The sequence below is a fragment of the Chiloscyllium plagiosum genome, unplaced genomic scaffold (genome assembly GCF_037043375.1).
Source record: "Chiloscyllium plagiosum isolate Xiang-an unplaced genomic scaffold, Cpla_swu_hap1 HiC_scaffold_16, whole genome shotgun sequence".
Lineage (NCBI taxonomy): Eukaryota > Metazoa > Chordata > Chondrichthyes > Orectolobiformes > Hemiscylliidae > Chiloscyllium > Chiloscyllium plagiosum.
The window spans coordinates 89,452,383-89,476,265 of record NW_028270154.1 but is presented as its reverse complement, the minus strand read 5'-3'; the positions used below and the strand labels follow the sequence as shown (position 1 = coordinate 89,476,265).

The 23,883-nt window shown below is 44.0% G+C and overlaps 1 protein-coding gene and 1 long non-coding RNA gene across 3 annotated transcripts in view; one reads left to right on the top strand and one right to left on the bottom strand.

Moving 5' to 3' along the window:
* Positions 1-22,434, top strand: part of LOC122556832 (receptor expression-enhancing protein 2-like) — an 83,979-nt gene extending 61,545 nt beyond the window's left edge. Inside the window, exons 5-8 of one of the 2 annotated variants that reach the window (XM_043704061.2) lie at positions 2,167-2,280; positions 8,691-8,838; positions 14,305-14,471; positions 19,827-22,434. In XM_043704061.2, the coding sequence (XP_043559996.1) occupies positions 2,167-2,280; positions 8,691-8,838; positions 14,305-14,471; positions 19,827-19,901 (504 nt within the window). In that variant the 3' untranslated portion in view covers positions 19,902-22,434. The remainder of the gene's footprint in view (positions 1-2,166; positions 2,281-8,690; positions 8,839-14,304; positions 14,472-19,826) is intronic. The other variant, XM_043704062.2, reaches the window with a different exon arrangement.
* The window catches only part of LOC148147593 (uncharacterized), an 83,017-nt gene that overhangs the window by 29,584 nt on the left and 29,550 nt on the right, over positions 1-23,883 (bottom strand). The window lies entirely within an intron of this gene.

The following is a 23,883-nucleotide window of genomic DNA, read 5'->3' as shown; positions in this document are numbered from 1 at the left end:
TAATGTTGTTAAAGCCTTTCATTAGCTTAACTCAAATCTTTAAGATATAGTTGCAGCAGATCCTGGTTTTCTGGAGTAAATACACATGTCTGACATCATCACCACCACCTCTTGGCTTGTTTGCAATCGATGAATCATCTATTCTCTGCTCTTCAATGCCAGCAAAAGAGCATTTCAGATGGAGCAGTCTGTCTTTATCAAGGCCAGGGGTCCAGTTCAGTTCAGACTTGCCACTCCTCACTGGGATAGCACGGTGGAAATGAAGCCCTGCTATTCCTGGAGTCATTACAAACGTTAAAGATTTTTTAAAGTGCACAAAGATTTCCCAACTTATGTGATTTCCAGACCCAGGTTAACAGAACACAGAGACCAGCCTTCTGCACTAACCAAGAATGACTATTTATTCCAAGTAATTAGATTCTAGCTACAGGTAAACATTACTGACCTGTTGACATGTAATTTTACTAATTAAAACTCTCATCCCGTTGTGAACTCGCATTATACACACATACAAGTATAAGCAAACACACATTGTCACACGCACACATATACACTCTCACACATAAACACACGCACTTATACATACAAATATAAACATACACACACTCAAACACACATATTCTCTCACACATAAATGCATGCATACACTATCACACACTCTCTCACACACTCTCTCACACACTCTCTCACACTCTCTCTCACACATACAGAAACATGAAAAAAACCATAAGTTATTTGGGTGGAAATAAAGACTGAGAAGCCAGTTCAGTGATTCCTCTTCACAGGGTTGCTGAGACAATTGTCAAAAGCTACTTTGTAGACATACTTCTTACGGTGGTTTACAGGAGGCATGGAGGTTTAGTTCCCACCTTTAGAAAAGACTTTGATTTGTTAAAAGTAACCGTTCACAACAAATGGGAAGGAAACTAAATTTCTTTTATATGCTGCAAAGAAGGTTTTGCTTCAGAGAACAAACAGAGCTCCTGAGTTGATGGCGAGCTGATCCCTTCTCTGTCTCTTGTCCCCAGTCCCTAGCTGCTCAGCTACCTGAGAACCAATCACAAATGTTGGAAGGCAGAAGGGCTTTGTCATTGATAACTGGTCACCAGACCACAGACCAATCAGCTGCTTGTTGCTTGTCAAAGCTCAATTTGTATACACCCCTTGACTCCAGTTCGTCTGCAAACCATAATTCAATTAATACCTGAGTAAACAATGCTTGCAATGAGTATTGGGTTCCTTGCTTTCAGAGCAATCTTCTGGTGATCATATTGAATGGCAGACCAGGTTTGACAGGCTAAATGACCTACTCCTGCTTCTAGTTTCTAATCCTCAATTTTTAAGACTGTTCTTTTCTCATTTCATACAGAGAAATAAAAAACAATAGTCTTTACAGACTATATTGAGGAATGATACAGGTCAATATAAAATGTAGTGCATCACTGTATGAGGAGTTCCTCAATGTTATTATCGAGTGCAGTTTTTTTACAATCAGGGATTTTAGGCACCAGTATGCCCATCATTTCCCCTTAAAAAGTTTGGGGATATCTTTATTTTTAATTAACCTTTATCGAAATGATATTCTATTGTACAAGGTTTAGAGAATTGTGGGCCAAATGCTGGCAAATGGGACTAATTCAATTTGGGAAACCTGGTCAGCATGGATGAGTTGGGCCGAAGGGCCTGTTTCCGTGCTATATGACTCTATAACTGAGAGGGATTTCTCTAAGTGCTACTCTTTGATGGTCATTAGGAATGTTGTCAGTTAAAATGGTAAACTTCCAGTTTCCAATCCTACGTGTGGCTACACTAGTGAATCCCCCTCCACTGGATAGGAAGGTGTTGTGTATCTATACCTCTCCAAACCATTGACTGTAGTTCCAACCTTAGAAAATTACAAGTCAGGCACTGTGAACAATACTTTCCTCAGAAATATATCCATAATGATGACTTGGAGGTCTGCTTAAAACAGGATTCTGCTGCGAGTGATTTAATGATCTTTTGCTGTGCTGGAGGTCAGTGCATGAGCCTTGATACCCACAAACCATTAACCGCTGCTATTTCTGCAGCCAGCCTGCATTACCTTCCTTCACTCTGAGTTGCAGATTTGAACTGGCTGATTTTCCAGCTTCCTCTTAACCTTCCCTTTTCTGTCTGCTCCTGTAGGAAATTGACGAGTACATCAGCCAAGCCAGAGACCGCAGCTACGAAACAATGATGCGGTTTGGGAAACGCGGACTCAATCTCGCTGCCAACGCTGCAGTGACAGCAGCAGCAAAAGTAAGTGAAACTTCACTTCACCTGGGAATTGTTTCCGTTCATTGGTGGGCACCACTTTTTGCCTGAGGCTTCTTGCAGAATCTCCCAAACTCTGACAGCTGGGAACAAATGAATTCTAGGTAAAAGTGAGGACTGCAGATGCTGGAAATCAGAGTCTAAATTAGAGTGGCGCTGGAAAAGCACAGCAGGTCAGGCAGCATCCGAGGAGCAGGAAAATCGACATTTTGGGCAAAATGAATTCTGACTATTCTCACAGAAAGTGTTCACTGCTGTCTCCAACAGAGGGATGGCACTGGGGCCTATGCCAAGTCACACCAAGTTCCACACCAGATTCCCCATCCGGCCTTGTATACTTGGAAGCATGACATCCTTACTTTTATAGAGATTGCTGGAAAAGCTCAGCAGGTCTGGCAGCATCTTTGGAGAGAAATCGGAGTTAATGTTTCGGGTCTGGTGACCTTTCCTCAGAACTGTTTAAACATTGACTCTGCTTTCTCAGAATTCTGCCAGGCTTGCTGAGCTTTTCCAGCAATTTCTATGAAAGCAAGGATGTTATGCTTTCAGTATTCAAGGCCAGATAGGGATTCTGATTTCCAGCATATACAGTTCTATCAGTTTTTATCTTTCCTTCTGTGTTCCATTCCCCTCGTAATGAAGGACTGCGTCTCCACAGCCTCCTTGATTATGAAATGTAGTTGCACGCTAACACTTACTGACTCGTGCACAAAAACATCTAATTCCCAAAGTTGTCTCCATTTAAGTAATACTTGGCTTTTTCATTCCTCCTGCCAAACTGGGCAATTTCCTATTCTCCCACCTTTAAATCTGTTTGCCGTACTTTTTCCCCACTTATTCAACTTATCCATATCCATCTGCAATTTCCTTATGTTTTCTTCACAAGACACGATCCGACCTATCTAGGTGTCAGTTGTGCAGTTAGTGACTGTGCCTTTGTTCCCCTCAACTAAGCCATTGATGTACATTGTAAATTGTTGACACCCCAGCACAGACACCTGCGGTACTCTACCTGTCAAATCCTGCCAACCAGACGAAGACCCATTAATAAAACTGCCTGTTTTCTGTCAGCCAGCTAATCTTCTATCCATGTGAGTATGTTATCTCTTGAGCTTTTATTTTCTGCAATGCTGCCTTTTGGAAATCCATATGTTTACCAGTTCCTGTTTAACCATAGAAGCTTGGACACATGCACCAGCAGGTTCAAGAACAGCTTATTCCCCGCTGTTATTAGATTGCTGAATGGACCTCTCTGATTTCAAACCTAATGTTGATCTTGCTCTGTGTCCCTCCTGTGCAGTGTAACCTTGTGTACCTTGCTCTGTCTAAGCATCCTATGATCTGTATGTCCTTGTTTGTTATGGTCTGCCTGTACTGCTTGCAAAACAAAGCTTTTCGCTGTACTCAGGTACATGTGACAATAAATCAAATCAAATTAAAATCAAATCAGATCCCAGAATAATTCCAATGAGGACCATTCCAATAGTACAATGACCAGGATTGGCACCGGTGACCACAAACTGGAACCCACTTCTCCCACATCAGTCTTTAAGACATGGATTGGTTGTACAACATCAGATTCTGATCCACATTCCCAAAATCGTTTCTGGTGCCTGCATTTTAAACCTATGCTAAGCTGAATTTAACTTGAAGCCTCTTCGTAATATAAAGAAATCCAAGGCTTAATGGTCATCAACCACAAAATGAGACTAGAGATTGGTAAGATTGATCTTTTACATGCTGTCTCTAAAACTACTTCTGATTAGATTTGAGAGTAGGTGGGAAGATTCACCAGTTTGAACCAGTAAAAGACAACATTTAGGGCTCATTTTGAGAAGATCTTCATCATCCAACCACCTGATGAAGGATCAGCGCTCCGAAAGCTAGTGCTTCCAATTAAACCTGTTGGACTATAATCTGGTGTTGTGTGATTTTTAACATCATACAAAGGGGTTACCAATATGTGGAATACAGTGATTGAGGTGGAAATTCTGGGTGTATTTAAGAACTAAATTAGTGCAGCATTTAATAATTTTAGAGTCAGATTCAGTGAATGAACTAAAATGAGCTGAATTTTAGGTTACAAGATAAGGGCAATGAACTATTTTGCTTGAGCTATTCAAATAAGACAGACAGCGAGACTGACTTGCAGGAAGTTGAAACTCCTATTTCCATCACATTCCGCTGTCTGTTGGAATTAATGTGGGGGTGCTGGTTTTGGACTGAGGTGCACAAAGTTGGAAGTCACATGACACCCAGTTATAGCCGAACAGGTTTATTTGAAATCACAAGCTTTTGGAGCACTGCTCCTTCGCCAGGTGACATTGGCTACAAACCACCCCTTCCAACGCTTCAGGTGATGTATGTCACGGTGGTGTGCCAGAATGGGTATGGGTCAGTGAGTGAGTGAGAGCCTAGTGAATAAGGGAATGATTGTAAATGAGTTGTACCAGCTTTAACTCTCAGTCAAGCTTCATACAGGATCGCTTTCTCTGTCCTCTCAAGCCATTGCGCATTGTGGACAAATTCTCCAACTCAGTCTGACCAAGCCTCCTGTCATTTAGGTTTCTCTTCTGTTCCCCTGTGTGCAGACATTGGAATTTTCAAGACAGATGCATGTTTACGTCTTGCATGTGACCAACTTAGTTTGCATCATGCAGCTAATTGAAAGGCTGGTCTTTGACCTGTAGTCCGAAAAGAGAATGTGACTTCACTTCCAAGTGGCAGAAATAAATTGTTTTGGGGTCATGGGTATGAATTCACAAGCGTTGTTTGTCAGCTCTTAACAATTTAACTTATGGTGAGGCAAGATGAGCACAAACATGGTAATATGCAGGGGGTGCCCACTTCCCAAACATTTGACAACGCTGCAGTTATAAACATAATCTCATCCAGAGATGTTGTTTTAAAGAGCTGACATTTCCTGCATTTATTAATGGCTCTTTTATATTGTCCTGCATTGTGTTCTGACTTGCATACAAATTGACTTACAAACAGACTCCAGAATGAAACCCTTTCACACTCTGAGGACTGCCTGGTGCATAATTTCCCACTAACTATTTATTTATTTGATTAGATTACTTTACAATGTGGAAACAGGCCCTTCAGCCCAACAAGTCCACACCGACCCATCGAAGTGCAACCCACCCAGACCCATTTCCCTACATTTACCACTTCACCTAACACTACAGGCAATTTAGCATGGCCAATTCACCTAACCTGCACATTTTTGGACTGTGGGAGGAAACCGGAGCACCCGGAGGAAACCCACGCAGACACGGGGAGAACGTGCAAACTCCACACAGACAGTTGCCTGAGGCGGGAATTGAACCCGGGTCTCTGGCACTATGCTAACCACTGTGCCACCGTGCCGCCCACAAACTTATTGTGAAATACTGACTAACCTTACTGTTGCCGACATTGCTGGGCTGTTAAACTTGCTCCTTGCCTCCTGTAACATTGCTTAGTTGTTGGACACTGTGTCCTTGCACAGGCTTCACTCAGTTCCTGTTGACTGATGGCCTGCATTCCCTCTTTGCTGCACTCACTATGTTGATGTAAATAAACACAATCTGATCGCCTTTACAGGGACGTGACTCTGTAAGCAGGCAGGGAGATGGTTTATACTCTCAACGAAACAGTTCACTTCATCAGCGTTCCTGCCACAGTCCTTTGGAAGTTTGCACCACACGCTTTGAAGTAGCAGCTGCAACTTCCTGCTAAGTCCTGCCTCACTATGCAGTTTGTACAAATGACTCCTGATTATGGCAGTCTAGTCTGGGCCAGGAGTGTACTAGCTGTCATTTTTAATTTGATTTATTATTGTCACATGTACTTAGGTACAGTGAAAAGTTTTGTTTTGCATGCAGTACATGCCCATCAGACCATATAAACGTGTGTTAGGGCAACAGAACAGAGTGAGGAATACAGCTGCACAAAGGGCGAGACCAACATTAAGTTTGAAAGGTCCACTCAGACCACAGGGAAGAAGCTGTTCTTGCATCTATTGGTCCCTTTGTTTAAAATTTTGTATCTTCTATTTGAGGGAAGAGGTTGATAGAGACTATAACCGGGGTGGGAGGAGTTTTTGATGATGTTGCTGCCTTTCCGAGGCAGTGGGAAATACAGATGGAGTCAACGGTTGGAAGGTTGGCTTGTGTGATGATGTAAGTGCTGTCATCAAGTCTATGAAGGTTGGGCCAACAAAACTACTGTCATTCCCGCAGGTGGACAGACGTCGGCCCTGCATTCACATAAGCACCTTCACTCTGTAAGCAATTTCTGGCAGTGGATTGGTTGGCTAGTTCTTTGCCATCTTTGTCAAGCCAGTCTTGATGTTCCTTTGGAGAGAGATTCCTTGTTGGTGGTGTTTGTGATGGATTTAAGGGCAGACCAGGCATAGTGGATGTTCTGCAGTTGCTGTTCATTGAACATCATCCGACTGGCCATGAGGCACTGACTGAGTAGGGGAGGGGGTTTCCTGGGGAAGTGTTTGTGTTAGGACTGGCTGATGGAGGTAGACACTAGGGTCAGGCGATGGGCACTCCAGCCATCACCAGCTCCCGTCATGGCATGGTGATGCAGACATCATTGTAATCCCACGTTCACATGGTGACGTTATCCAGAGTGAGGTTGATGTCGTGCAATCTTCTACCTATCTCTCTGATGGAAACCGGTGTCTTGAATGACCAGGCCATGCTCTTGCTGTTTTGTCAGGAGGAGGACTCAATTTGTATTTGCCTTCCTTGCTGAATCCCGCCTTTCCACACCTGGCATTGAAGTCTCCAAGGAGAATCAGTATCTCTCCCTTTGGTCAGTGTTGAAGTGGAAATGCCTGTTTGTCCTGGTCCATTGTTTCCTGGATTGATGCACTGCTGACTGTGACCCTTCTGCATTAGAGTGAGCCAAAGGTTATTTTGCTTTTATTTAGCCCAAAGGGGGCTCCCTGAGATGGTGAAACCAAATGGAGTTGGCGTTCCTGCCCAGATTCCCCTTTGCCTGTGTACATTCTCCCGGCTCTGGGTCCCCCTCCCCTCCTTTCCCTCCCGCTCTCACTGGCTGCATGGACAGGGATTGAGGGATTGTGGGATTGTGGATTGGGGGATTGTGGGAAGCTCTTGCCTGGTCCAAACCAGAGAAGAAGCTTTGGGGAAGCTGTCAGCTAATTCATATCTCACCAAGAGACCCAGGAAGTTACCAATCTCACACAGCAGGGGGAAGGAGGTGCCTCCTCAAACACCAACACCCTCCCCTGCCTGCCCCATGTGACAGCGAGGCAGCGTGGATCCAGCAAGAGAAGGGGAAAATTACTACCTTGATCAACATTTGCCCCTCCCTGGAGGCACAAGGTATCTTGTAGCTTTGAGCCATCCAACAGTATGACCCTATGACCAGTGTGACTCTGTGAAGAGTGTACAGTGGGTGCAGTGTGCCCGGTGTGTGTACAGTGTGTGGTGTATACAATGTGCACTGGGTACAGTGTATACAATGTTCATTGGGTACAGTGTATAGTGTGTACAGTGTGCAGTGGGTGTAGTGTGCCCAGTGTGTATACATTGTGCATAGGAAACAGTATGTAGTGTATAGAGTGTGCAGCAACTACAGCATGTCCAGTGTGTACATAGTTGTAGTGTATACAGTGTGCACTGGGTACAGTGTGCCCGGTGTGTGTATAGTGTGTATTGTATAAAGTGTGCACAGGGTACAGTGTGTCGTGTATGAAGTGGGTACAGTGTGCCCAGAGTGTGTAGTGTATACAGTGTGCAGTAGCTACAGCATGCCCGGAGTTTGTACAGTGTGTAGTGTATACAGTGTGTACAGTGTAGTCTATACGGTGTGCAGTAGAGACAGTGTACCCATTGTGTGCACAGTGTGTAGTGTGTACAATGTAGTGTATACGGTGTGCAGTGGAGACAGTGTACCCAGTGTGTGTACAGTGTGTAGTGTATACAGTGTGTACAGTGTAGTGTATACGGTGTGCAGTGGAGACAGTGTACCCAGTGTGTGTACAGTATGTATTGTATACAGTGTGTAGTGTGATGTGCCTCTGAGGATGGTGTGTATTGAGGTGAGCTGATGAAGGCCCTGCCTCTCCTACAGTCGCCTGTATCTCTTTGATCTGTCATGTGTAATCAGATGCTCTTCTCGATCATTGAAAGCTTTTTCTTTCTAATTCTAATAAAGGAACTTCACCGCACACAAACATAGCCATGCCTTCAGAATTGATTTGCATTATACAGTGATCAACTAGTCCTTTGAATTCAAGTGAGCTGGATCCTAGGGCTCTCCCAGTAATGAGGAGGGTGACTTCTGGTTTTGTCTTTACCGGTTAATTGTGGGGTTGCTGTCAGATCTCGTCCTTGCTGATCTGATACCTATCTGCTTTGTTGGCCCAGGGTCAGGGCGTGCTGTCGGATAAGCTGCGGAGCTTCAGCATGCAGGATCTGACATTGCTCAGAGACGAAGACTCTATCCATCTGCGGAGTGCTGACCCCCTCATGAGAACATCTATTGGCAACATTCCTGAAATGATCAATGAGCCTGGTAGGTAGGAGAAATCACTTTACCGTTCACCTTATTCCGTGGGTCAGTAAACCAAGAAAGCCAACGATTGCTCTCCTGCTCACTCCCAAAGTGTGCTGATAAATGATGGTGCAATGTGTATTAATGAACTATGATTAGATTAGATTAGATTCCCTACAGTGTGGGAACAGGCCCTTCGGCCCAGGTGGAGATTATACTCTTATGACTGCTTCCTGAAGAGGTGAAAGGTTTTCTGAAATGTACACAGCATTCCAACTTCAACCATCCCACCAGTACTGAGCATGTACATTCCTGCCTCTCCTTCCTCTTATTGGTCCTCCTTGTGCCCAGGGCTGTCTCTACTGCTCAGGATCTTAATCCCCTTCGTAACTGCAGGAAACATCTGAGAATTGTCCTCCAAAGACCAGTGTTACCTTAGTTTGCTCAGGTGCTCTCTGGAACCCTAGCCTTTCCACTTATGTCCTGAAGATATTAGGTAGGTAAAAGTGGGTGCTGCAGATGCTGGAGATTAGAGTCAAAATTAGAGTAGTGCTGGAAAAGCACAGCAGGTCAGGCAGCATCCGAGGAGCAGGAAAATTGATGTTGTGGGCAAAAGCCCTTCAGGTAGGTCACAACCTTAGCTTTAAATTAAGGGGTGGTAGGTATAGGACAGATGTTAGGGGTAGGTTCTTTACTCAGCGAGTCGTGAGTTCATGAAATGCCCTGCCAGTAGCAGTGGTGAACACTCCCTCTTTATGGGCATTTAAGCGGGTATTGGATAGGCATATGGAGGATAGTGGGCTAGTGTAGGTTAGGTGGGCTTGGATCGGCGCAACATCGAGGGCCAAACGGCCTGTACTGCGCTGTATTCTTCTATGTTCTATGTTCTATAACCCCCTACACTGTCCGAGCAGATACACCTCCAGCAGCTTGAGCCACTCGGTGGCAAGGGTGTGCTGATGGCTCAGTGCGCTTGTAGCTGTGCTCCCTCTGATGAACCTACTTGTTATCCAGCTATGGCCCCCTGCTGCATTGTCATCTCCAACTACCAAAACTGTCCATGTCCCAGCATTCAGACTGCACACTCCACCAAAACACTTGACTGCTGACTATGAGACGGTTAACATTAGTTGATCTCATTCCCAAATCAGGCGAGTTCCAGGGTCACAGTTTTCCCAAACAGAAGAAAATTATTGGTAGACAGAACGGCAATGTGACCCTGGTGCCCCAGGCAGTGGTGCTGTCTTTAGCACCCATTCAGCTCAATCCCATCCCTGAATGGATCAAAAGTTCTGCTTCTGTTTCTCTGTCTGGAAACACTCCTTGAACTGTTGAGTACTTTCAGCATTTGCTGCTTCTATTTCCAGATTTCCAGTACCTTGTTTCCATGCAGGCATTATCAATGGTAATAGTGACAATTATTCACTTGGTGAATACGTTCTGAAGATGTCTCCTTGTACTACAAGCTGACATTGTTAAAAATGTTACATACTCCTGGTTGAGAGCATTATTCATCTTATTTAAATAAAATTTAGAAATTTTAGTCATCTGTGGAATTGTATGAATTGACTGGAAGCACATTGTCTCTCTGATTTATACCTTGCCATTTTTATTGTGAATCCCATGAAATCAGGAGGCAGCAAGAGGCCCCTATCATCTAGTTCACACTATCACATATTATCAAGATGAACCCGAGTATAATTTCATCTGTGTGAAGAGTTTTTGATAACAGAGTTTTAAACAACATCTACTGGTGGAGGTGACCCTGGGAGATCAGGGGCTGCATTTAATTGTAACTCAGTTAAGATAGTTCAGCACGAGTTCTGCTGTGCTCTGCATCAGCATTGCGTGGGCTATTACATGGCCTGAATAAACTTGAACTGAGTAAAGAAAGATACTTGGCTTCAGTGAGCTAAAGGTGTGTGTGTGTGTGTGTCCCCGTCCGTCCGTCCGCGCGTGCATGTGTGTGGAATGTTAATGTCCTCTTTTCATTAAGTAACCAGAGAGCCATTAGTTCGGCTCTTCATGAGTCAGAATGAAGATAAGCCCTGCCTTCCCCATCATTCATTGGCTGCCTCTCTCTGTGGTGCCTGCTCAGTTAATGATGACTGAGGCAGACGTGCAGTGAACATTGTGCACTAGCCTGTGCCAGGAGCCTCTAGATAAAGGAAACTAGTTGGCAGTTCATGATAACAGTCGATTCATTGCATGAAAACAGAGCGTGCTGTGTTGTCTGTCAGAAGCAGGTTAGTGGTTCAATTGTATCAAGGGTGTTTGGGATGAAGTTGAGCCAGTTATTAAGGTGCAAATGGGATGGATTTGAATATTTAAAAGGACAAAGGTCCAGATTTTCAGTTTGGACTGGAATAGGCAGGAGAAGTGAAGAATATGCACTATCATGGACCCCACATGCACTCAAAAATTATTAGGTGATTCACGTGATAATGTACAGCAATAGAACTTCATTATTAGATAGTTTTGTGACTGACTGATTCAGCTGACAATCGTGTAGGCACTGGCTTAAAGTCTTCCCCTTGATTCCACCAGCTACTGAGCATAATCTGAACAAGATATGACACAATATTGCATAGGAGCTGTCCTTCCCAGGTCACCTCAGTTGCCCTTGATATATTTAAACAGAATTAATTATAATTAGGGGAAGGACATGAGGATACGTGGTGCAAAATGTTTGCTTTCTGTATTACCAATGTCTGGCTTCCAGCATTACTTTGTACTGCAGGCCTATTCAGAGATGTATTGCCCACTGGAATTCAGTGAATCACAAGGAGATTTGCCTAATTACCTACCCCAGCACAACCGGGGTGAATGAATCTACTAGCAAAATCAGATCTTGTTCATAATTTAGTACATTATTAAAGAATACAGATGATGGGGAAGTGCAGTGTCAAAGGTTTCTGTCAGAAATTGTTGAAATTACACACATGTATTCCAAATGAATGACTTAATAATGTTCCTTCACAGAGCCAGTGGAACACCTAATTCCCTGAAACATTAAGGTGTTCTCCAGGAGTTTCTGCTTCATCTCCAATGTTTTAACTCTTGTTGTTTTTTCTCTCTTTCGTGCCTCAAACTGGGAATTGACTGTAAGTTCTACCCTCTCCATTCAGCCTGCATTTATTGCACACACTGATCATTCCATTCAAACCATGTCTAGCCAAACCGCTTTATTACAAATAGAAGGGAACTGGCAAAGGGGTGTCTTTATAAGCTGGCAACCTGATATAAAAGGCATGCATTCCCGACTGATTACAGTGACACCTCTGCTGTGTATTAATCATTTCTCATGATGAGATGGGTAACAACAAGGATTTTTTCTGACCTGAAAGCAATAATGAGGTTATTTTATTCTTGTTGCGCCAATGTGTAAGTGCAGTGTTCATGATATTTATGATGAGAATTACCAAAATGGAAGAATTGAATGTTGAATTTTCAATATAATGAATTGTCCATTTTAGCGGTTACATCAGGAGAAATTGTTGTAAGAGAGTCTTAATTTATGCTGCACCCCATTATATCTCAGGAAGATATGGTGGGGTGGCATGGTGGTTAGCACTGCTGCCTCACAGCATCCCAGGGTCCCGGGTTCGATTCCACCCTCAGGTGACTGTCTGTCTGTGGGTTTGCTCCAGTTTTCTCCCACAGTCGAAAGATGTGCTGGTTAGGGTGGATTGGCCAGGCTAAATTGCCCCTTAGTGTCCAGGGAAGTGCAGGCTAGGTGGGTTAGCCATGGGAGATGAAGGGGTACAGGGATAAGGTAGGGGGTGAATCTGGGTGCGATTTTCTTTTGGAGGGTTGGTGTGGACATAGAGTCATAGACTCATAGAGATGTACAGCATGGAAACAGACCCTTCGGTCCAACTCGTCCATGCCGACCAGATATCCCAACCCAATCTAGTCCCACCGGCCAGCACTCGGCCCATATCCCTCCAAACCCTTCCTATTCATATACCCATCCAGATGCCTCTTAAATGTTGCAATTGTACCAGCCTCTACCACTTCCTCTGGCAGCTCATTCCATACACGTACCACCCTCTGTGTGAAAAAGTTGCCCCTTAGGTCTCTTTTATATCTTTCCCCTCTCACCCTAAACCTATGTCCTCTAGTTCTGGACTCTCCAACCCCAGGGAAAAGACTTTGCCTATTTATCCTATCCATGCCCCTCATAATTTTGTAAACCTCTATAAGGTCACCCCTCAGCCTCCGATGCTCCAGGGAAAACAGCCCCAGCCTGTTCAGCCTCTCCCTATAGCTCAAATCCTCCAACCCTGGCAACATCCTATAAATCTTTTCTGAACCCTTTCAAGTTTCACAACATCTTTCTCATAGGAAGGAGACCAGAATTGCATGCAATATTCCAACAGTGGCCTAACCAAAGTCCTGTACAGCTGCAACATAACCTCCCAACTCCTGTACTCAATACTCTGACCAATAAAGAAAAGCAAACCAAATGCTTTCTTCACTATCCTATGTACCTGCGACTCCACTTTCAAGGAGCTATGAACCTCTTTGTTCAGCAACACTTCCTAGGACCTTACCATTAAGTGTATAAGTCCTGCTAAGATTTGCTTTCCCAGAATGCAGCACCTCGCAGTTATCTGAATTAAATTTCATCTGCCACTTCTCAGCCCATTGGCCCATCTGGTCCAGATCCTGTTGTAATCTGTGGTAACCCTCTTCACTGAAAGTGAGGACTGCAGATGCTGGAGATCAGAGCTGCAAATGTGTTGCTGGAAAAGCGCAGCAGGTCAGGCAGCCTTACTGAAGTCCATATAGATCACATCTATCGCTGTGCCCTCATCAATCCTCTTTGTTACTTCTTCAAAAAACTCAATCAAGTTTGTGAGACATGATTTCCCACGCACAAAGCCATGTTGACTATCCTTAATCAGTCCTTGCCTTTCCAAATACACGTACATCCTGTCCCTCAGGATTCCCTCCATGATGGGTCAAATGGTCTGTTTCCACATTGCAGGTATTCTGTGATACAGCACTCAACGTAGATTGAATCACTTTCAAGTCCAGATATTACTGACATTTTATTGCAGAGATAAAAGACAGTGTTTTTAATTTTGTTTTTAACCATTGAACAGAAATATTTGATTATGATACCAACGTAGCTAGTTTATTTTTTGGTTATAATCTGATTATTTGAATAATGATCAATAAAGGGGTGTCAGTGTCAAGGCATGAATCAGAGAGCTGTATTAATTATTTACACATCATAACGTATTTATATATTACCTCTAACATACCAAAACCCAAGGGCACTTGCCATGATGAAAATATACAATATAAAAGTTGTTTGAAATGGCCCATTTTCTGTGAGATAGTTGTCTCCATTTATTTGAAAATTACACTCCTGATGTGTCAGCACTGTTTTGAGAAGAAATATCTTTACGGAGTGTCCTCTTACTAACTATTGCTTTTGACTTTCACCCTGTCTTTTCTTGCCTTGCTGTTTCTCAGACACGCACTGGCTTCCTTCAGGGGAAGAAGTAAGGAGCACCCAAGCCCCCAAGTCCGAGGGAGAGCAGCCGGATGTGAAACCTGAGCAGTTGGATGATGATGTGGAGAAAGTGCCGAAACGCACCCAGAGCCTTAAAGCTCCTAAACAGAAGCTGCAGCGTTCAGAGGTATCCTGTGTTTGTTCACCTTAGTCCCTTTACTCACTGCCTATCCAGTGCACTATTAATATTTGCACTGGTCAGTGTCTGCAATTCCATTGCTCCTACTCCTGTAATTCACAGAGGATTTCTAGCACAGACTCAGTGTTCCTGGTGCCCAATATCCTCCAACCCCATCAAACTTGATTTCTGTTGATCTCTAACCTCCATTTCCAAAGGTGACCTCCAGTCTGCTCTCAGTGGATACTTAAGTAATGCAGAGTCATAGAGATGTAGCACAGAAAAGAGACTCTTGTCCAACTCATCCATGATGACCAGATATCCTAAATTAATCTAGTCCCTTTTGCCAGAACTTGGCCCATACCCCTCTAAACCTTTTCTATTCATATACTCATCCAGCTGCCTTTTGAATGTTGTCATTGTACCAGCCTCCACCACTTCCTCTGGCAGCTCATTCCACACATGCACCACCCTCTGTGTGAAAAAGTTGCCCCTTAGGTCTCTTTAAATCTTTTCACTCTCACCTTCAACCTATACCTCTAGTTCTGGACTACCCCACTCAGGAAAAACACCTTGTCTATTCACCTTATCCATGCTCCTCGTGATTTTACAAACCTCGATAAGGTCACCCCTCAGCCTCTGACGCTCCAGGGAAAACAGCCGCAGCCTTTTCAGCGTCTGCCTATAGCTCAAACTCTCCAACCCCGGCCACATCCTGGAGACCAGAAGTGAGTATGGTATTCCAAGGAAAATACAGATTTCAAAGCAACATTTGATATCAAGCTTAACTACTGAAATTCTTTGAAGAGACAACAGAATTATTGGTCATGATGATGCATGGGTAACAAGTCGATGAATAGATGGATTGGGTCAACAAAGGCCAGTAGCAGGCATCCTCTGCCCTGATTAGATACAGGGACAAGAGTGAGAGTCCAGAAGGTGGTGGTGTCTGCACAGTGCCAAGGTTAAGGATGTCTCTGCAGGACTAGAGTGGGACGGAAAAGATCCAGTTATCTTGGTCTCCGTGGGTTACCAGTAAGATACGTAGCATGAAAAGTGCCGTTCTGGTAGTGAAGTGTGACCAGCGAGGGCCTACATTAGAAAACAGGAGCACTTTTAGATCAAACTGTGGAATTAACAGTGGGAAAGAAGAAAATGGCTGAGGCTTTGGACGATAGGAAAGATATGGAAGCTTTGGAGAGGGTGCAAACAAGTTTTACCAGGATGCTGCCTGGATTGAGGGCTTGCCTTACGAAGAGATGTTGACTAAGCTCAGACTTTTCTCTCTGGAGAGAAAGAGGAACAGAGGTGACCTGATCGAGATGTACAAGGTAATGAGAGAGATGGATAGAGTCAATAGCCAGAGACTTTTCCTCAGGGCAGGATTGACTGACACGAGGGGTCATAGTTTTGAGGTGTTAGGAGGAAGGTATAGAGGGGACGTCAGAGGTAGGTCCTTCACACAGAGAGTTGTGAATGCATGGAATGGTGGTGGTGGAAACAGAGCCATTAGGGTTATTAAAGCGACTGCTGGACATGCACATGGACAGCAGTGAATTGAGGGTTAGGTTATTTTATTTTACATTAGGATTAATCCTTGGCACAACATCATGGGTCGAAGGGCCTGTTCTGTGCTGTACTTTTCTATGTTCTATGTAGTTTGTATCTATCGTCACAGGAGAAGACGCAAAAAACATCCCGAGAAGAGGAGAAAATCACAATGGGGAAAGGACGGACGAGCTTAGAGCTTCCAGGGGAAAAAAACCATTGGAAAACTCAAGTAGCAAAAGACTGATGAGTTCTCTGGACCTAATGGCCTTTTTTGAGGATTGTAAAAGACTTGGCTGGAGTGATAGTGGATGCATTAGTTGTAGTTGGCCAAAGTTCCAAAGATAAAGGGGAACTATAGATGTGGTGTATTTGGATTTCCAAAAGCTATTTGATAAAGTGTCACGTAAAAGGTTCGGACATGCAAGTTAAGAGCTTCTGGTGTTGGCAGTGTTACATTAACATCGGCAGAGGATGATCTCGAACAAGAACAAAGAACAGTGCAGCACAGGAACAGGCCCTTCGGCCCTATGCTGACAGATTTTGCCCTTCCACATTAAAACTGTCTTCACTTACAGGATCCATACCCCTCTATTCCCCTCATATTCATGTATTCATCCGGGTGCTTCTGTGTGAAAAGCCTGCCTCGCACATCTCTTTTATACTCTTCACCCCCACCCCAGCACCTGTGACCCCTAGTAATTGGCCGCTCCACCCTGGGAAAAAGCCTCATGTTTTCCACTCTATGCCATTCACATTCTTATAACCTTCTATCAGGTCACCCATCAACCTCCTGCATTCCAGTGAAAACAAACCCAGCCCATCCACGCTTTCTTCATCACTAAAATCCCCCAGACCAGGCAACACCCTGGTAAACCTTTTCTGTACCCTCTTCAAAGCATCTACATCCTTCTAGTAGTATGGTGACCAGAACTGTATGCAAAATTCCAAGTGTATCCTAACCAAAGTTCTATAACCTGTCTATCCTTATAATCAATGCCCCTTCCAATGAAGGTAAGTGTGCCATAGACCTTTTTTACGCCTTATCTACCTGCACTGCCACCTTCAGTGATCTGTGAACCTGCACATCCTGATCCTTCTGCATGTCATACTGCTAATGGCTCTGCCATTCACTGTATAATTTCCATCTTTCCTTGACCTTTCAAAAATATATCATCTTCCATTTCTCTGGATTAAACCCCATCTGCCATTTTTCTGCCCATGCCCCCAACTGACTTATAACCTGCTGTATCCTCTGACAATCGTCCTCACTATCCACAACTTCACCAATCTTTGTATCATCCACAAATTTACTAATTAGATCAACTACGTTTCCTCCAAATCATTTATGTAGACCACGAACAGCAGAGGTCCCAGCACTGATCCCTGTGGAAGACCCATTGTCACAACTCTCCTTTCCAAAAAATATCCTTCCACTGCTACCCTCTGTCTCCTATGACGAAGCCAGTTCTGTATCCATCTTACCAGCTCACCCGATACCATGTGACATCACCTTTTGTACCAGTCTGCCATGAGGGACCTTGTCAAAAGCTTTACTGATGTCCATATGGACCACATCGACTGCTTTTCCCTCATCAATCATCTTTGTCATCTCCTCAAAACACTCAGTCAAGTTAGAGAGGCATGACCTCCCCTGCACGTTGAAACACATGTATTTCTGACCACCTCCCCTGTTCTTTTCAGCTGCGTTTCCCTGTCTGGTCTTGTTCGTAGTAATGTTTGCCTTGGTTTCTACTTCTCCCCCAATTTCTGCATCTACTGCCCTATTCCTCTGGTTCCTATCCTCTGCCACACTAATTTAAACTCTTCCCCAACCACTCTACCAAGTGACCCCCCCTCCCCAACCCCAGACATCAGATCTGGTCCTGCCCAGGTGTAACCCATCCAGTTTGTACAGGTCCCAATGCCCTATGAATCTGAAACCCTCTGCCAACACCATCTTTTTAACCATGTGTTCGTCCTGTATATCCTGCTGTTTCTACACTGACTAGCTTGTGGCACTGATAGTAATCCTGAGATAACTACCTTTGAAGTCCTACATTTCAACTTTCTTCCGAGTTCCCCATATTCTGCTTTTAGGACCTCATCCTTTTTTTTAACCGACGTCATTAGTACCAACGTGTACCATGACCATTGGCTGTTCACCCTTCCCCTCCAGAATGTCCTGCAACCGCTCTGAGACATCCAGGACCCTCGCACCAGGAGGCAGCACACCGTCCTGGACTCTTGTTTGCAGCTACAGAAACACCTATCTATTCCCCTTATGATTGAATTCACGATAAGATTAGATTGGATTAGATTCCCTACAGTGTGGAAACGGGCCATTCCACCCAACAAGTTCACACTGACCCTCTGAAGAGTAATCCACCCAGACCCATTTCCCTCTGACTAACGCCCTGAACACTATGAACAATTTAATGTGGCCAGTTCACCTGACCTGCACATCTTTGGACTGTGGGAGGAAACCGGAGCACCCGGAGGAAACCCACGCAGACACGGGGAGAATGTGCAAACTCCACACAGACAGTCGCCTGAGGTGGGAACGAGAGCATTTCCATATCTATTTCTCCCTCCCTCTGCAGCAGAGCCAACCATGGTGCCATGAATTTGGCTGCTGCTGTTAACCCCTGAGAGGCCATTCCCCTCAACAATATCCTGCTCTGCCTATGTAGACTCTGCACTGCCTGCGTAGCCCTCCTGCACTGCCTGCGTAGCCCTCCTGCACTGCCTGCGTAGCCCTCCTGCACTGCCTGCGTAGCCCTCCTGTACTGCCTGCGTAGCCCTCCTGCACTGCCTGCGTAGCCCTCCTGCTCTGCCTGCGTAGCCCTCCTGCACTGCCTGCGTAGCCCTCCTGCACTGCCTGCGTAGCCCTCCTGTACTGCCTGCGTAGCCCTCCTGCACTGCCTGCGTAGCCCTCCTGCACTGCCTGCGTAGCCCTCCTGTACTGCCTGCGTAGCCCTCCTGCTCTGCCTGCGTAGCCCTCCTGCTCTGCTTGGTGCTCACTCATTCCCTTACTGCCTGTGGAGTCTGAGTCTGCGGTGTGACCACGTCCCTTACTGCCTGTGGAGTTTGAGTCTGCGGTGTGACCACGTCCCTATCCATGCTGTCCATGACACTCTCTGCCTCGTGGATGCTCCACAGTGCCCCCAGGTGTCGCTCCAACTCTGAAACTCCAGCTTCCAGGAGCTCCAGTTGGAGACACTTGTAGGTCCCGGGCATTGGAAACGTACCCAGCTACCCAAATCGTGCAAAAGGAGCAGACTATGTTTGGGAGCTGTCGTGCCATGTCTTACCCTTTAACTTAATTAATCCTACGGGGAGTCAGGCCAAATGAGCCACTTTCAACTTGGAAAAAATTAAGTAGGGGGATGTCACTGGGATCAGTGCTAGGTCTTTGACTATTTATGATCTGCATTAATAACCATTGGCTAATTTTACCCAGTCTGAACATAGTGCTGAGGCCAGTAATGGACAGTACAGTCCGAAAATCCTTTAGGAAACAAAATCTTCCATCCTTCCCTGGTATGGCCTACTGTGACGACAGTCCCACAGCATTACGGTTGACTCTTAACTGCGCTCTGAAATGGCCCAGCGGGTCATTAGTTATTAAGGATTGGGCAAAAATCACTGGCCGGGGTAACAATTCCTCTGTCCCATGAAGAAATAATAAGCATTATGAGGACGCAATGATGTAATGTGAATCTTTCTTCTGCTAGTGGGGATAAGGTGGTTATAAGTGAGTTACTTCTAAAGCAAAAGATGTAATTAGTTGCCTTTTAATGTCTCTCTTTTCAGCCACAATCGAAGAGTGTCAAGTTGCGCACAAAGAAGAAGCCTGCAGGAGCTACAAGCAGTCCCGAGTCTGCATGAAGTGGAAACCGTGGAAACAAGGTCCTGCAGAGTGCAACAGGTCTTTCCTTCTGTCTTCAGTACTTCACTGGTTTGAGTCTGGCTTCAAGCAGGAAGTTGCTAAAGCAGAGAGGAGCCACATTGTGTAAATATGAGCCATGGGGATGTGTCTTTAGCAGGTATAGGGGAATGCAGATGTCAGCACCACACAGCAGTATTAAGGCAACCAATGAGAGACCAAACAAAATAGGCTTGCTCAGTGTTATCAACATTTCACCAATAGGAACAAGAACTCAAGTCAAAATTTCACCCAGCTGTCTCCAAGTAAACATTATTTTCACTTTGTTATAATCACTTGCTTCCTTTCTTTGGATTGATCCTTCTAATTTTTTACTTCCTGTGCTGTCATGTTTTGTGAAAAGAAAGTACAGGATCCAAATCCATGATTGTTTCAACTTTAGCAAATTAATTTAAAAGTCTTTGATTGCAGATAAGTTTCTGACCTTCCACTTGGAACTGATCGTGAGCCATGTCGAAGCAGCTATTGGAACCTGCAAAGTTAATGGCTTTGGTTTTCAGTCCATTCAAATCCTAAAACAGAAAAGAAATGGCTAATGTATTTTGTGTTTGAACTGCAATTATTCATGGAACCTTCCGGAAGACAAAAACAGAATGTTTTAAAAGATCTGTAATGCAAACGAGTTGATAAATTGTTCACTCAATAATTTAACCAAAACATCAGCTGCAGAACATGCAGGTACAATATATTTTGAAGAAGTTCTGAGAATGTGGTGGCATCTTTAAACATTTCTGATGGTAGACTCGCAGTATTTAGAGGCTGATCATTAAAATCTATGCAACGGGAGAATATTTATATATAAATTTGAAATTTCACTTTGTAGGAGTGAACAGGAAGACTGCCTTATGAGTATTCTACACCCCATTGGAGAAAATGAGAAAAGATTTAATGCACTGGAATTTCTACAATCTAAATGAATGTGAGGGGGTTTGTTGCTTTGGAATTATTGACTGTGAACAGGAAGTGCTTTGTTGTTATGTAGAGTGGAAGTGAATAGAAAGTGATGTTGGTTGTTGGAAACTGAGAGTGAAGAGATGGGGCTTCTTCACTTGGAATTGTACATAGTAAGAGACAGGTTTAACTAAGTCCATGGAGCAGTGGCTTTATTAGACTGAAATTGCAGGAAGTGGTAGAGATTTGGTTAATGGAACGGAATTAGTTTTCTGTATTGGGATTCTGAGTAGGATCTGGAGTTCATTGTCCTCCTAATCTTGTAGGGTTCTGAGATGGGACTCATTGAGATTCATTTCTACAGAATTCAGATTCAAGTTGTTATAATGATGATCTGTTCTTGAATTTCTGCATGTTTTTCATAAGCGCAGCAATTGTAAGGTCGTGATGCCTCCTCTGTGGACAGCTGGAGTCAGGATGTCAATAGTGCCCCAGTTTCTGGAATCCTGTGGGGAACTGGTTGGCAATGAGTTGGAAACAGTAACTCAATCAATCAGGATCTTATGATACCATATATACTGAGAATGAAGAGAGATTGATTTGTGAATGTTACCAGAACCTTGAAAAGAAATGAATTGACGGCTGCATTTTTGCTCTTCCTTGTGTTTATAATATTGATAGTTATTTTTGATTTCCCATTGATTTCCAGTGGCTACTTTGGGGCAGAGGTTATGTAATATAAATAAAATCAGTAGTAACGTAGGGAATTGACATTGTGTGAGCTTAGTGTGGCGTATAATTATGAAGTTCCAGGAAAATTGCTATAGCGAATATAGCTGGCTGAACAGTATAGGCTGTAAAATTGTAAATACACTGTAGAACAAACCATATACTGGACTTGTATGAAAACCCAGTGTTATAATCATATATTTGGTGATTTTTGAAGTCCTCCTTCAGCATCTGGATGGTCAGCATTCTCCAATTAGCTCATGTAGCTAACACAAATGTTGACAATACCATCCATTTCAATATTTACTGTCACTATTGCTCAGTTTGCTTCATTGTATTCAGGTTTGTGCGAGGGAAAGGGAGCACAGCTGCGCCTATAAAGAGGCTCAAAAATCAACATTTTTCCCAACTTACCACAAAACATGGGCAAGTCTGAAAACCCCCTGTGTGTGAGCCTGAGCCTCAAAGATTGGTATGAAGCTGTTTTTTTAAAAAAATGTTGTTTTAGGAGAGTGGGTCAACACATCACCCTTACTGCTCAGTGTACATTCCTGGTACGCGCTGTTTGCATTGGATGTAAGTCAGCTGGCAAATCTAGTTAGAGACAAAAAACCCTGCAGATGCTGGAATCCAAGGTAGATAGGCAGGAGGCTGGAAGAACACAGCAAGCCAGGCAGCTTCAGGAGATGAGGAAGCCGACGTTTTGGGTGTAACCCTTCTTCAGAACTGGGGGTGGGTGTAGGGGGAGCTGCAGATAAAGAGGATGGTGAGGGCAGGGTGGTGAAGTGGGGATGGGTGGAGACAGGCAGAGGATATGACCTGGTTGGTCAATGGGAGGAATGAATCTAGTAAGTGACAGGGAGGAGTGGAATGGAGGGCGAGAGGTTGGGTAGGGAGTTGGGGGATGGGAGGGAGGTTATTTGAAATTGGAGAACTCAATTTTGAGTCCTCTGGCTGTAGGCTGCCCAGGCAGAAGATGAGGTGTTGTTCCTCCAATTTGCAGTTTGGTTCATTGTGGCAATGGAGAAGGCTAAGGATGGTCATGTTTGAAAGGGAGCAGGAAGGGGAATTAAAACCCGCATGATATTAGTGGTTTTTCACTGTGGTTTGAACAAGATGAGTTACCTTCTTTTAGACTTTAATTGTAAATGTCATTGCGAAAACCATAAATGGACTTATATAATGTAAAAGCACCTCTGCTGACTGATGTAAGCCATGATGAATAGGTTCCCATCTCAGGGACTTGTGTCAATGGTTCCTGTGGAAACTATCTCAGTCCACAAAATACGGAAGGGTAATTGCCTAAAAGAAACAAAAATTCAAGGATTCCGCTTGCACCAGACTCCCTTTAATCAAGGGGAGCTGTGAAGTGTTGGTTTGGGATGGACAAAGTCAAAGGTCACATGGCACTGGGTGACATCCACTTCACCTGACGAAGGGCCAGCGCTCCGAAAGCTTGTGATTTCAAATAAACCTGTTGGACTATAACCTGGTGTCATGTGACTTTTCACCCCAATCAAGGGGAACAGTTTGTAAAGAATGCTATTGCTGTCCTAGTAACTCACATATTGTTTATATTATATATATCTTAAAGAGAATGCTAGTCTCATTTTACCTAAAAGCTGTACTTCCTTCTGACTACTTCAGCGAGGTCCTGTACTTGTAAGTGGTGATCATTGCTTAATGATGTTCAATATAAAAATATTTGACAAAGTTTTTTTTATCAACATTAGTTTTCATCTTATCCCTTTTTATTCCTCAAAAGGGTTTGTCAGACCCTTTTTCATGGAGACAGTCGTTACCATAGTAACATGGGCTTTTGTAAGGACGCATAATATCTGCTCTCATTTCTAACCATCCATAAAACTTGGCGATATGTTAGTAACTCACGGTGTCCCAATGTTTCTTATGTTGGTTAATACCAGTTATTCATAAAAAGGCAATTTTGAGTGGTTGAGCCAAGTTCTATCCACCTCTAGAGTATTGCCTGTATATTATTTAAAGACAGTGAAAGGCCAGCAGTGGTACAGTGAAATGGAATTATATGGATTAAAAATCACAGCCAGCAAAGCAGTAGGAATCACAAGTATCCACCATTTAAAGCTGTGATGGAAAAATACAAGGAGCCTGACCCTAACCAGTGAGGAAGTTGTGTTTTAGGGTTTATGTAAATTTAGATTTGCTGTTTTGACCCTGCTGTATACTCACTGTCACTTATAAAGGAGCCAATTTGTTACAAACCTTAGTCTTGCCTGAGGTTTTTTTTCTATAAAAAAGCTGCTCGTCTGTGCTGACCACTGAAAT